Source organism: Monodon monoceros, unplaced genomic scaffold, assembly GCF_005190385.1.
Source record: "Monodon monoceros isolate NGI ecotype Baffin Bay Population unplaced genomic scaffold, NGI_Narwhal_1 Super_Scaffold_3, whole genome shotgun sequence".
Taxonomy (NCBI): Eukaryota; Metazoa; Chordata; class Mammalia; order Artiodactyla; family Monodontidae; genus Monodon; species Monodon monoceros.
In genome coordinates, this window is record NW_021703780.1 from 97,697,375 (window position 1) to 97,712,180 (window position 14,806).

General features: G+C 47.0%; 1 protein-coding gene across 9 annotated transcripts in view; it reads left to right on the forward strand.

The window, feature by feature from the left end:
* Positions 1-14,764, forward strand: part of LOC114907025 (peroxisome proliferator-activated receptor gamma) — a 215,479-nt gene extending 200,715 nt beyond the window's left edge. For 2 of the 9 annotated variants that reach the window (XM_029242124.1, XM_029242125.1), the window contains exons 15-17: positions 4,024-4,060; positions 5,192-5,303; positions 6,347-8,060. In XM_029242124.1, coding sequence (XP_029097957.1) covers positions 4,024-4,060; positions 5,192-5,303; positions 6,347-6,601 — 404 coding nt within the window. In that variant the 3' untranslated portion in view covers positions 6,602-8,060. Of the gene's footprint in view, positions 1-4,023; positions 4,061-5,191; positions 8,061-8,463; positions 11,369-12,473; positions 12,514-14,543 lie in introns of those variants that run through there. The other 7 variants (XR_003796610.1, XR_003796608.1, XR_003796609.1 and 4 more) reach the window with 7 other exon arrangements.
* The last annotated feature ends 42 nt before the right edge of the window (positions 14,765-14,806 follow it).

Sequence of the window (14,806 nt, forward strand, 5' to 3'; positions counted from 1 at the left end):
GCTTTAGGGAGAATTCAGGAGCTGCGCTAGCCTGGGGTGAGAAGAGCAGCTTCCTAAACTTGACCTCTTCTCCAGGCATGGCTACATGGTGCTGCTGGTCTTTTAACAGTATCATTTTAATTTTGAAGGCCAGTGACGTGATCACACATACCCTAGAACTGCCGACACAGGCTACACCCAGGACGTGCTCCCTTAACAATTGTTTCTGCTCACAGAGGTAATGACTCATGACAAAGGGCCGTTAGGAAATTCACATCTTATCAGGGAAACCCTTTCCTTGACTAAGTCTTGTCAATCAGATTTCATTCCAGGAGCAGCGCTTGGAACAGGTGATAAGATCTCAAATCAGGCACAGCTGCCGGGCCAGTTGACCTTGATTGCCCTGTGCTGAAAACCAGGCCAGAAATCACTTGGGAGCCTTTCCGTACATCCCCCCCACCCCAGAAGCTGCTGCTGGCTCGTATGGTGACCAGGTGCCAAAAGCACCAGGTGCCTTGGTGCTTTTCTTCTCCCGTCTTATTTCATCTTCACGCTCCGTGAGGCGTGTGGCGCTCACCTCCTTCAGTAGCTGAGGAAATTGAGGTTTCGAAGGGTCAGGGGAGTTGCCGAGGGTCCCGCAGCTGGTAAGTACAGAGGTTAGGGCTGTTTGGGTCCCGGCTCTGTGTACTTCCCACCACACCTGACTAACATTGCCAGCCAGAAAGCCGAAAACCAACTCCAGCCTTCTATTTTTGTCTTACGCATTCCCACCCATTCCAATTTTGGGTCCACGTGGACTGAGTTTGACCATGTGATTCCCCAGCTCCCTGCAAATTAGAAGTTGCAAAACAGGTAGAAGGAGGGGAGCCGTTAGAAGCCAGCAGAGTTACAGGATGTCCAGAGAAGAACCATCGCTGGTCGTGGCATCGGCCCAGAGCTGGTGGCTGGCTCTGCCCCCGGGGAGAGGCACTGGGGCCCTGTGCTCCTCACAGAGCAGGGAGGTGCACCTTCCTCCCATCCCCATCTTCAGTTCTTTCGCAAGCCACCCTCTTGGCTTATTCTTCTAATCAGACTTTAAATGTTTTTGTTAACATTTTCCACATTTGCACACATAATCCATATTAAATCATAAGTGTTTTTGCATGCAACTCCTGAGAATATTCTCCTCCATAATTATGGCATCATATAATACCTAAGAGAAATCAGAATTATTCATTAATATTAATCAGAATAATTAACAATTCATTATTGATTATTCATTAATATTAATTAATTATTCGGTAATACAATATCATCAAAAATATCCAGTCCATATTTCAGTTTTCCCACTTGTCCCCACAATGTCTTTTGTGGCCGTTTGGTTTTTGATTTTTTTGACAGGCTCCACTCAAGATTCATTTGTCACATTGAGTGCATTTACCACTTTTAGTTTCCTAGGGAGGCCATGAGAAATGACCACAAACTGGGGACCTAAAGCAGCAGAAGGTCTAGAGGCCGGAAGTCTGAAGCCACGGCATTGGCGGGGCCGTGCTCCCTCCTTTCCTTCCCGCTTCCAGCTTCTGGTGGCGCCAGCTGTTCCTTGGCTGTGGCTCCATCCCTCCAATCTCTGCAAAGATCCTTTTTCCAAATAAGGTCACATTCACAGGTCCCAGGGATTGGGACGTGGACATATCTTTTAGGGGCCACCATTCAACCACTGCAGTCTCCTCAGTCTTTTTTAATCTAAAAGAGTCCCTCCACCTGTTTGTTTTCTGTGACGTTGACTTTTTTTGAAGAGTCCCGTAGGGTGTCCCACAGTCTAGGTATGTCTGATCACTTCCTCATGGTTAGATTCGGGCTTGCCGTTTTTTTGCAAGCACGGGTGATGTGTGTCCTCACTGGGCCACGTCCAGGGGTGCCTGATGTCAGGTTGTCCTACTGCTGGTGATGCCGTTTTTTATTGTGTTTTATTTTTATAAAAATAATTTTTTTTATTTTTAAAATAGGGCAGCCATTGTTGGGTGTCTGTGCTTTTCCTTTTGTAGTTCACAAGTGACTTGTAGGGTGACACTGAATATCTGGTTCCCTAGTAGTTAACAGTGGTTGCCCAAATTGATTATTGCCCTGATCACTGTGTTCTGACTCTATCATTCCTTCCGCACGTCACGTCTGGTGTTAGTGTGAGAAAGCACGTTTCCTCTCTTCTCCCTCTTCGTTCAGACTTTATTTTTAAATACCCACTATTTCTTAGACTTCTGAAGCTTTCATCTTTCTACCTGGGAGGCATTTTTGTAAAACTATTTCATTTTCCCCTCTGAATACACTGTTATCATCGTAATCTCTATCATGGGTAACTCTTCGAGCACCTCCACCTGCATTATTGCCCCCATTTTCCATAAGGAGATTGAAACATAAGTGTCATCATATGGTCTTGGCACTGCTGAGCCTTGAGTTGGGGTCTGACTGATGCCATGTTTATGCCTTTAACCCCTAAGCTGCACCTCCATCGTAGTCGGGCATCTGAATGGCCTGAGTTGGGGGTCGGAGCTGCTTTCAAGCTGTGTCACCTTCCAGATGCATCTGAGGTGAAGGATGTGTAACTGACCATAGATACTAGCATATGAGGGCTAGAGAAGATTTTAATTTCCCCTCGTCTTCATTTTATGATTTTGGAGACTGAGGCTTAGGGAAGTTAATAATGTGTTTAAAGCGACACAATTAGGAGTGGCAGAGATCAGGCCAAAACAGAACCCCGAATTCAGTCTCATCCCGGTACAGGGTCTCCTTCCACTGCACCACATCCCCAGAAATTGAGAAATGGGTGTTTAGATATTTACTTAAATGTGGGCCCTTACACAGTGAATTTGAGCTGACTTGCCAAATACTTTAAATACAATTTAAATAGGAAATATGTTCATAAGAAGGAAAGGTGACCATGGAAAATATACGTGAAGGGTTACTGTATCATCCATTGGGTCCTAAACTTGTTCTGACCTCGTGGTGCGTGAGCTAAAGGGAAACGTGATTAAATACCGGGTTTATGCCCCAAAGGAAAAGTTCTGCCAGTTCCTCAAAGGAAACAAAGCTTTTCTGCCTTGGTTTTTGCACATTCCTGCGGCTGTAGTTACATATAAATTCCAGATTTCATGGGCTTAATTAACACTAGAAGTTAATTCTGTTCATGTGAAATCCAAAGCCAGTGTCTGAGTGGTAGGTGGACCAACTCCCACAGGGACTGCAGGGGCCCGGCTTCTTCTTGTGGTCCCATGAGCTTCACTCGGCCTCACAAAGGAACAAGCACAGGCTCGGTGCCGGGGAGGGTTTTCTGGGCCAATCAGGAAGTGCCCCGGGACACACAGCCACTCCTTGCTGCCTGGGAGGCTGATACGGTGTCTCTCACGTGCCTGGAGAGAGAGCAAACAGATCTGGTGGGCAGACCTCCGCACGCTGCCACAGGCTGTGTGCCCCCGAGGGCTCGCCTGCACTTCCACAGTCCACGGCAGACCCCGGCCAGCCACTCTGACCTCCACAGACTGAATGAGGTAGGCAGGCGGGTCTCCGAGTGGCGTGTGTGCTTATGTGACTTTTTCCCCACTTGACTTTGAATTTCCTAAAAGTAGGCATGAGTCTCATTCATCTTTAGCACCAGCACCTATCCTGTACCGGCCAGAGGAGCTCAGACCCTGAATGACGATTCAAAAGATTTGAAATGAATAACTGAATGTTGGTTCTTATTATACCAACTTGACATGCTTGACATGATTTCACACTCTCTCTCTGGAGCGTGTAAGACAAGAAACAGGACAAAAATTGCTTATACTTGGATTTGGAATTCATTTGTGGGGTGCAGGTGGGACGAGGGTATTAGGGTCTTGGCAACAGATTTGCTTTGCTAATTTTTGTTCCAGGGGAAAAGACAGTTTGGGTTTTAAAAATAGACCACAGGGTGTATTACGGGTTACCCACATAGAGAGCACTGGGTGTTTGAAGAAGAAAATACTTTGTAAGTATAAAATGAGACTTTGATTTCGAGTGGTTACACGTTTTCTTTCTTTTTCTTTGCAGTGTTGTATCGAAAAGGCCCTCCATTTTACCACGCAAGGTTTGGAGTGATTTTTTTTTTATTGGAGTATAGTTGATTTACAGTGTTGTGTGTGTTTCTGCTGTACAGCGAAGTGATTCCGTTACACATACACATATATTCATTCTTTTTTAGTTTCTTTTCTCATTTTGGTTATCACAGAATAATTGAGTGGAGTTCCCTGTGCTATGCAGTGGGCCCTTGTTGGTTCTCTATCTTGTACATATCAGTATGTGTGTGTTCATCCCAAGCTCATGATTTATTGGAGTGATTTGTAAATAAGTTAATGGCTTAAAGTGACAGGAGGAGATTTCTGAGCCCCGATTTAATCTTCAGAGGCACACAAATAATTAGAGTCAAATTCCTCCTGTTTTAATAGGAATAGATACTATATGTCTGTCCCTTATAAGTTGAAGTTGTTACACTATCTATAAAATAATAAATAGGTCAGGATAATTTATGTTTTAGCATTAAACATTGAGTTAATCTATGCAGTTACTACTATATAGTAATTATTCATCTTCATATCAGTGAGTATTATTATCTAAACAGTTGAGCGAATTCACGGGTTTCACGCTGGGAGAAATATTTCTGTTCCTTTCCTGTAAGTGCTGAATCAGGCTTATAGTTTGTAATGTAAAGTGTGAGTTTTTCATTAATACTTTTCCCAGTAGTAGTCTAGGGGGATTCAGGATCAGATGCTGTGTGTTTTATTTTCTGTATTTTCGTTCTTGGTAGGACAAACAATGTTATTTTTATTTTACTTTAATATTTATTTATTTTATTTTTGGCTGCATCGAGCCTTAGTTGCGGCACGCGGGATCCTCCGCTGCGATGCGTGGGCTCCTCGTTTGCGGGGCTTGGGCTTCTCTCTAGTTGTGGTGCTTGGGCTCCAGAGCATGTGGGCTCTGTAGTTGTGGCACACGGGCTCTCTAGTTGTGGCCTGCATGGTCAGTAGTTGTGGCACGCGGTCTTATTTGCCCCACGGCATGTGGGATCTTAGTTCCCTGACCAGGGATCGAACCCACGTCCCCTGCGTTGGAAGGTGGATTCTTAACCACTGGACCACCAGGGAAGTCCCAAGCACTGTTCTCTGTAAATGGGTCGACTTCATGTTTTTTATTTTTAAAACACCCTTGCCTTGTTTTCCAGTTACTCTGTCATCATCGAGCTGGTGGATGACCATTTTGAGGGCTCTCCTCGCAGACCTCTCAGCTGGCGGTCCCTGGCTGCCTTGAGCAGAGTTTCAGTCAGTGTCTCCAAGGTAACACCGCATCAGCTTTGGGGTTCACGTGTCATTTAAATGGTTGGATTTTTCGTCTTAATTGTGGTAGAAGCATAAAAGTCACGTGTAGGGACCGCAGAGCATTTATGTGAACGAAGCTCTGGAAGCTGGTCCTCCTCTCCGTTTTTCCCCCCACCGGCTGGTGCACAGCTCCAGGGATGGAGCTCCGAGGTTTCCCATGGTGATGGCTGTCAGTGGGCATTGCCTTCCTTCCTGGGGGCAAGCCCAACCAGCACGTGCTCAGAATCCACTCCCACTCATTCACAGATGACTCAAAAAACATTGACGTGTTTGTTTTCATAGGTAGCAGGTCTCTCAAAGAGAGAGAGGAAGGGAATTAATATTTATCGCTAAACACCTTATGTCTTTTCTCACTACCCTGTTATTATCCTCATCCGAAGGGTGAGGAATCAGAGTCAGAGATGTTGGGTGACCAATCCAAGAGCACACAGCTCATGAGCAGAGCTGGGATTCAAACCCAGAGCCACGTGACTGCCCCACCTGTGTTCTCCGATATCCCACTGCCGTCAAGTTAGGAGGGACATTTCGTCTCATACCAGGACTACGAAGAATGAAAGTTTTGTGTGTTCTCTGTTGCTCAGTAACTCTCTGAGTTCTCCTCCCCACAGCTGCTGGAGGCGTGCAGGGCGTTGAGGCCTGAAGGGCCAGCAGGGCCAGATGGCAGCTGCCTGGGCGCAGGCTACGTTGCTTAGGCTTTATCCTGTGCAAGTAACTTTGTCCTAGGGAAATAGGGGTCTAAACTGTTTCCAGTATTGAATATTTTAAATGCTGTGTTTATAATCAGCATATGTGCTCTGTTTGCATTCTCCTGCCGTGTCAACGATGACTGAACGGCAGGTCTTTGGTCCAGAGTGGGGCCTGGTTACGTTCCCGGGAGGAAACGGACATGCTTTGTGAGCTTCGAGTAGCACACACTGAGAGGGGGTGGAGGCGGCTGCATTTCCTGCCCAGATTTGGATTTGTTTTGTGGGATACGGAGTTTGTTTTTCATGTCTCAATAGGAATTTATGCTGTGCTATTTGATTAAACCCTCCACCATGACTGACAAAGAAATGGAGTCGCCAGAATGTATGAAACAAATTAAAGTTCAGGTAGGTGAACTCGGAAACAAATTCACGTCGTCACAAAGGCTCTGCCCAGCGTATTACGTCCCTTGGAACCGGTGGTCCCGAGACAGGACGGGAAAAGCATCTCGCCTCGGCAACGAGAGCCCTCTCAGGTCCTTCCCCTCTGAACCCAGCCTCGCTCCCCCTTAACCCTGTGGCCCCTTGTTCTGTGATGTCCTCTGGTTTCCGCCCCTGCCGGGAGCAGCCCAGACCTCTCCTGGGTCTCGGCCCCTGAAACGACAAGTATCACTGTTGGCTCGCCGCCTCCTTGAACATCTTGTCTGGCTGCTGGGGGCCTGTGTTGGGCTGAGGCTCCCGCATCTTCCTGGCGGGATTTTCTCTGCCGGCACTGCCAACCCGCCATCCAGTTGCCCATCCCGCAGCAGGCCAGCTGTTGGTCCCCAGGGCCCAAGCGCCTCGTCCCCCTGTTTATCCTGCTCACACCCACTGGCTCAGCTCTTCATAAAATGCCAGTCCAGACCCACGTCTCCCTTCCCCGTGCTGCCCCAGACACACCGGCACCGTCACAGACCTGGTACTGTGTTGAACAGTGGGTTCGCACCAGCACTCCTGTTCCTGAAATGTGCTGGTAGGAGACCACAGCAAGGGTAGCTCTTAAAATCTTGGGGTGATTACTGTAGATGCTGTAGATGTTTCCACATAAGGTTTGTTTGCTACATTCACATTTCTCCAAATGTTTAGTTACAAGGAATGGGGAGCAGGTATCATCCTTGTACAGACAGCTCTCTACAAAATATCTCTGCGATGCTGTATGCCTGGCGTGTTCACGTTCGTTCATTTCTGTTTTTGCAATTCAGTCGCCTTTGTATTTTGATTGGTTACAGGAGGTGATTCTAAGCCGTTGGGTTTCTTCACGGGAGAGGAGCGATCAAGATGAACTTTAACAACTCAGCCTCAGGTTTCTGATTTCACCAGCAAATATTACTGAGTCTCCTGTATAAGCCAAGTTCAGGGCGAGGTAAAGAGTCCTTTTATTGTAATTGCCCATTAATGTAAAAGTTTTAAAGAGCGTGGCACTCCCAGCACCGGAAAGCGTTAGTGTGTTAAAAATTGAAATTACCCAGGGAAGAAGAGCCCTGTGCGGGGACTACAGGTTCTGTCCTTGGAACGGTCACTCACTGACCCCGGGCCTCTCGCCTCAGGGCCTCGTCCTTTCTGCGAGGGGGCTGGACTAGGCCAGTCCCAAGAGGACCCTCCCAGCAACAGGCAACTTCTGTTACTCTCTGATTTTACCTGAAATGGTAGCTTCTCTCCAGGTGGCTCTGCAGTGTTCAGGGCACCACTGTGCACCTGCCTCTCTCATTACCCACGTCCAATCTGTCCTGGAAGAGGGGCTTCTGTCCACAGGTCTCCAGCTCTCCAGGAACTTCAGCCAATTTCGCAAACATGGGAAATTCCATTTACTGTCTCCCAAGGATTTCTGTATCATAGGAAGCATTTTAAAACACATTACCTCATTATTTAATTCTCAGTGAACTTATTGGTGGGCACGTTGTGTAGAGTACACAACAATATTGTACAGGATTAGATAAGAACTGTATCTTGCTTCACTGAACTCGTTATAAAATAAAAATATGTGGTGAAAAAATGAATGGAGATATATAGTGAATGCAATTAATATTTGGTAAAACACAGTAAACGAAGCCCTTTTTTAAATTGTTTAGATGACAATGAAGAGTTGCCTGAGGGGCAGCGGGGGGTGGGGGGGGATGGGTGGAGGGGACGGTGAACGATGTCTGAGATTCACCCAGCGCCCAAATTCACATCACTGGCCGGCAGCCTTCTCCTTGACACCAAGTGCTTCAGAAGCGGACGGCTAAGAACCATGTTGGGAAGCTGTGGGATGAAAACACCAAAATGGGCCTCTGTTTGCATTCCCTTGACCTTGGGCTTAAAGCTCCTGATTCCTGAAGATTCTGCTTGAGGTTGAGTGTTTAAGGGGTTGCATCTCTTCTCACGACCGTTTCGTCGGCGTGATCTGCGTCTTACAGATTTGGAGTCCAGGTGATGGAGCTCCCCTTCCTTCCCTGTTTCAGACCAGTAAGGCCCATCCGTTTGAAAGAGCCTGTGGCAACCTTCTTGCTCTTCATCAGTGATGAGAATAGTTGGTCAGCATTTTTACCGTCCGCCTTGCTTACTCCAGGCTCCTTACACCGCAGAAGACTTGGCTTTGAATCACCACTTTATCAAAACCTTGAAAGTCAGCAAAAAATTTCAAGAGCCGTTTCTTTCCTATTTCATTCATCATTTGTGATGACACTCCTTTCCAAGCCTAATCAGTGCATCGAATGCCTTTATGGTAAAAACTCTGCCATGAATCCTTCATCAAAGTTCAGTCACCCTGTCAGCTCTCCAGGTACTGTACCATCAGGTGATATGCTTTGAAGGTTGTGGTGAGTCCTTGGAATAAAGGCTACATTAAAGGTGTGTGAAAGCGGAAAGACCACAGTTATTATCCGTAACTGAAAGCTCTAGAAGGATGCCTAGAAGCATCGTCTTCCGTCAAAGAAGCCTTGTGTGAAAGATTCTCCTGCGTCATGTGTATGGTTTGGACACCGTGTAGCAGGCCATGCGCTTTGTTTTCAAAAAAAAAAAAAAAGCTCAGGTTCATCAAGATTGGAAATTTGCTCTGCAGTACAGCCACCTTCGGGAATTTCAGGGGTTCACTGGGGGAGCTGCTGCAGCCTTACATGCAGCTGCAGTCAGGCTTACATAAATCTCCCAGACCTTCCAGGCTGGCTTTAAAACCGAAGTCCGCCACCAAATCCTCGTTCCCCATCACGTTTCTAACTCTCCATCTGTACCAGCATGTGCTCACTGGCATCACGCTGACTGGCTGTGCATCCTCCATACACGAATCTCACTAGCTTGATAAAAATAGCTCCCATGCTCCAGAAGACTGCGAGACTTTGTGGAACCCACGCATTTCACAAGTTGTGCTTTGTCACCCACCCAATGCAAAAACCATACACAGGAAAGGGACGCACGTACTTGGCCGAGGTTATATCTTTTATATGATCACCCTTCTCAATAGACTGTCGCTCCAGCTTTTTTTCCTAACAGAGGGGATTTCCTCAGCCTCTGAAACTCACCTGATTTCTTCATGGACTTCTCCACTTCCAGAGGAGACAGTTTCACCTAATAAAGTGGGGAAACTGAGGTGGTAACACACTACACGCCTAAACAGCGTAAGTTCCCGGCAGTCGCCTGAGACAGCGGCGTGTGCTGCGGCCTCTGTTCGGTTCAGACACTCAGAACTTGAGTGATCTTGCTGCAGGCTCTTACGTATTCGTCATTTTTCACTTGGATAGCCAATATGGGCTAATGTTTTTTTGCAAACCATTACAGCCAATATTTGGATAGTGAGAGTCAAGATGGGGCAGATACCTTGGTGTTCTTGTTTAGCCCGTAGCAGCCTCTGAGTTCAGGGAGTGGAACGCTCCACAGGAGGAATAGGGAGGCTCAGAGGTGTGGCCGCCGTATGCCACCGCCAGGATGTCCACGCGGGGGACTTGAACCAAGAGCCCTCGGTACCTCTGTGAGATCACCACAGCTGAAGTGACACCGGCCCAGAAAAATCATGTGAGTCAACAGAACAGCCCTGCTAGGGCACATCCAGTGGAGGTTAGAGGGGAAGGCCACCCACCACTCCAGGCACGGCCTGGGGTGTGCTGGCAACGCTGGGCAGTGGTCCCCACCTCAAGGTTGGGGTATAGCCCGGGTCCCCTGTCACCAGGAACGTGCTGGTCCATGTCACTTGGCACACAGTGTCAGGGGTTCGCAGGTTCCATGAGGACCCTCTGTGGATCCAAGGTCAGGAACGTCGGTGCAGAGTGTGGTTCTTAGCTCGTAGTTTCCCCAGAGAGAATTTTATTGAAGTCAGTGTAGTGGAATGAGCCTTCTAGAAAGGAAACATTGAGATCTCAGCTCTGCCTCTCGTGGTTCTGTGACCTTGGACGATTTACTTGCCCTTATGAGCGTTGATTTTCTTATCTCTAAGATGGGCCGATGATACTGTTTATGACTCTCACCTCAGTAAAAGAAAGTAAAAATAATAATATAATGTTAGTGGGAATTCCCTGGCGGTCCAGTGGTTAGGACTCAGCACTTGCACTGCCGTGGGCCTGGGTTCAACGTCTTGTCAAGGAACTGAGATCCTGCAAGCCACACGGCACCGCCAAAAAAATAATAGTGTTCCCCCAGCGGGTTGCTGGAGGATGCAGCGGGCTGGTCCTTACAGGGTGCTTTAAGCACAGAGCCTGGCCCGTAACACCCTGCAGCTCTGCAGCTGTGAGGGTTCATCTGGGGGAAGGAGGAGGCACCATGTCCTTACAGCCACCATGCACACTGCCTGTGACAGTTGCTGTTTACACGGGTGATTATCGTAGGTTGATTCTCCTGCCTTTGTAGAGGCTGGCCTTTTCTGACCTCAGCCCCAAACTATAAGGGGAAGTGGTGATATCTGTGCCTTCACTGTTCTAAAATTCCCTCATAAAGAGATTCAATTCTATAAAATAATTCGTTTGTATGTAACACTTGGCAGGGATTAAACCAACATGAATGGGACATAGTTTTAGGCAGGTTTACCGGGCTGGACCTGGTTAGGTTTCCCAGCATTTTTGAGCATAGTATACAGATCTGAAAGTTCATTGTTACTTATTGTTAAAGTTTTTATTTTGTCTTAATTATTTTACCTTTATTAAACCATTTTCATTTTCTTTAAAAAAAAAAAAAAGCTGCTCTTTACTTGAATGTGGTTTTTAGTGTTCCCCTGTGGGGAAAGTACTTAGGCTAAAAAGAAATTAAAAGTCTCTCCTCCCCATCACCCACCTCCCGTCTGTGATTTTTCCAACCGAATTGAATTTTTAAAAACCTGATTACAGGGGCTTCCCTGGTGGCGCAGTGGTTGAGAGTCCGCCTGCCGATGCAGGGGACACGAGTTCATGCCCCGGTCTGGGAAGATCCCACATGCCGCGGAGCGGCTGGGCCCGTGAGCCATGGCCACTGAGCCTGTGCTTCAGGAGCCTGTGCTCCGCAACGGGAGAAGCCACAACAGTGAGAGGCCCGCGTACCGCAAAAAAAAAAAAAACCTGATTACAGACTCAATTATCCCATGAATGTTAACTTCCTTAAGACTGTAACTGAGGCCCATTTCTAAAATTGAGAGAGATTTAAATCCATGAGTTTATCTTAAATCTTTGGTTTTTTATATATAAGCTGAAAATTTTTAGTCTTTTTACCATTTTGTGAAATATACGGTTGCCTCAGTTAAGAATACATGATATGGAAAAGCAAATTTGTGACGTTGTTAAACTAAGGCAGTACTTTTTATTTCAAAGTAATTCACTATGATTTCTTTTAAGTGAAAGTTTTTTAGCATTTAAAAATTTTTGGAATCTTTCCATTTTCAGAAGCAGTATTTCAAAGGTAGATATTCTTCTTCCTGATGTTTAGATGGCACATTCTGATAGAGTAGAAAGGGTGGAATCAGAAAAATCTGGGTCCGGGGCTTCCCTGGTGGCGCAGTGGTTGAGAGTCCGCCTGCCGATGCAGGGGACACGGGTTCCAGCCCCGGTCCAGGAAGATCCCACGTGCCGCGGAGCAGCTGGGCCCGTGAGCCATGGCCGCTGAGCCTGCGCGTCTGGAGCCTGTGCTCCGCAACGGGAGAGGCCACAACAGTGAGAGGCCCGCGTACTGCGAAAAAAAACACAAAACAAAACAAAAAAAAGAAAAACCTGGGTCCAAGAGTCCAGGTCTACACTAGGAAAACAGTGGTGACCTTGGGAACATTGTTTAATCCCTCTGAACCTCAGTTTCCTCACCTGTGAAGTGGGCATAATTACTAGCTCCTGAGTTTGTTTTGCAGACTAAATGAGATGGTCTGTGAAAGAATCTGGCACATTATAGGTGTGCTTTTTTCCCTTCCAGATGAACCAAAAGTATGAGCATTGACATAATTATTTCCTCTAGGAAGTAAAAAGCCTATTTTATGCCCTGGTAGGTTAACACAGTGGAGGAGGAGGTGACAGAAAAAGTTCGAGGTAAAGTAGTGAAGACAGCTCTGGGGATGGGGGAGGGGTACCATGGTAAGCACTTCCTGCACAAAGGGAGCGAGGTGCAGCCATTGCGGGTGGCTTCTTGTTTTTTTTAATATTGTTTTTGGGTTTTCCTGGTTATAAGAGTAATCCATGCACGCCGTGGAGGCTTTGGAAAAATGCCTTCGTGTGGGTTAGTTTAGTCTTGCGGATCGGTGACTCTGTGGCCTTGTTGTGAACGGGAGCCCAGCCGTCCATCATCCCAGGAGCGCTGACGGAGACAGATGTGTGCCCAGGGCTGCGCTCACCGCTGATGTGAAGGAGTGCACTTGGGCTGCCAGGTGGACCTCTGAGATTTCGTCTGGGGTTGGAGTTGGTGCCAGTGCTGAGGATTCTCAGCTCACACTCCTGCAGAGCTGAGCCACGTCGCCCATCTGTCTGTGGTATTCTGATGCCCCATTTCCTTTACTGGGGTAAAACCTGTAGGCTGGTACTGTGGTTTTGTGAGCAGGGCATTTGTAGCCTGCTGAAGTGAAAGAAGAAATACGAGGCCGACCGCTACCAAAGGCACCTCCAGGGTGTAGAGCAGCCCCGAAAATAGGGAGTGGGGATTGTTAAAGCTTTGTTTGAAAATCAAGGTCAAGCACTTGGAGAAAGTAGCATGAAATTAGCATTTCTAATATTAACAATTCTTTTTTTTTTTTTTTTTTTTGGACTGCATTGGGTCTTCGTTGCTGCGCGCGGTCTTTCCCTAGTTGCGGCGTGCGGGGGCTACTCCTTGTTGCGGTGCACAGGCTTCTCATTGTGGTGGCTTCTCTTGCTGCAGAGCATAGGCTCTAGGCGCACAGGCTTCAGTAGTTTTGGCACGCAGGCTTAGTAGGTGTGGCTTGCGGGCCCTAGAGTGCAGGCTCAGTAGTTGTGGCGCACGGGCTTCGTTGCTCTGTGGCATGTGGGATCTTCCCGGACCAGGGCTTGAACCCATGTCCCCTGCATTGGCAGGCAGATTGTTAACCACTGTGTCACCGGAGGAGTCCCAACAATTCTTATTTTAATTGTTTTATGACATGTTTCTTATCTCCTGTTCATATTTGAGTGCTGATGAAAGCAGAACGCTTATCTTCTCTTAACGATGGCAAATTACTGACCCAGTTGCCGTGCACCCTGCGTGCCACTGGTCGCTTTCGGGTTGCTGGGTGCTGGAGGTAACTGCACAGGCTTTGCAGTCAAACCTGGTCTGAACCCTGGTTTTGCCACTGGGTGCCTTTGGGCAAGTCCGTTTCCCTTGTCATCTGTAACATGGGCATGATGTCAGTACCTACCTCACAGGATGGTCTTAGAGATTAAAAGAGAAGAGTAAGAAGTGTTTACTCTGGTGTGGAGTCTTTTATGAATACGCGTTAACTGCAGCTGTTACGATTACTAATAATAGGGTAAAGAACTGGTCCAGGGAAGCAGAGTCCTAAGACAGAGCTTAAAGAGAATGGGGCAGATCGGAATATCCCCCAAACCCCTCGCTCCTTTCACCTTTACCCGCTGAGGTCTTTATGATTCCTTGAACACAGAGTAGCAGGCAGGTTGTTTAAGGTGGTCTCATTTTCCAGGTAGGAAGTTTTGTATTTCTTAAAGAACAGTCCTAAAACTTGACAAATGCAAATGTTGAGCTGCCTGCATTTTTTCCCACTGAAGTCGCTAGTGTGGAACACTGACCAGTGCCTCTTTGGAAACAAGCTTGAAGAATCTGTAGCAAGTTTTCGGAATATCTTTATTACTGAGTAACTATTGCTACCTTGAAGATGGGTTTGGTTTTTGGAAATTAGGCATCATTCGGTACCCACGCTGAGGAATAAGATTAGGTGGATAGTATATCACGTTTGGTCAAAAACAAAGAGTTCTGGAAGCAGTTTCCAAAGAGGAATCCTGAAATGTTTTGATCACTGGCTATTTAAAGTCTGATTATCTGGGTGTAAAAATTCTAATGTGCTTGTTAACAATCCTTGTGGTGACTCATCTCAGTCGTCCCCTTCCTCCTCCTGAAGGTATGAGAGAAAGAAGACGGACTTTCATCATGTCCTTTCTGAATTCTGCACCTAGAGTGGGCAGAGGAGGTGATTCGCTGTGGTAACTCCAACACCCCAACTCCCCACCTCAGGCCAGGGAAACAGCTTGATTGAGGAATTGCCAATCCTGTTTGTGCGTGTAGACACAGAAAGGCTGACCCAGGAGGAGTGCATGGTTCCCGGCTCAGATTCTGAGACCTTTTTTCTTTTTTTTTTTTTTAACTATTATTGATTGTCAAAAG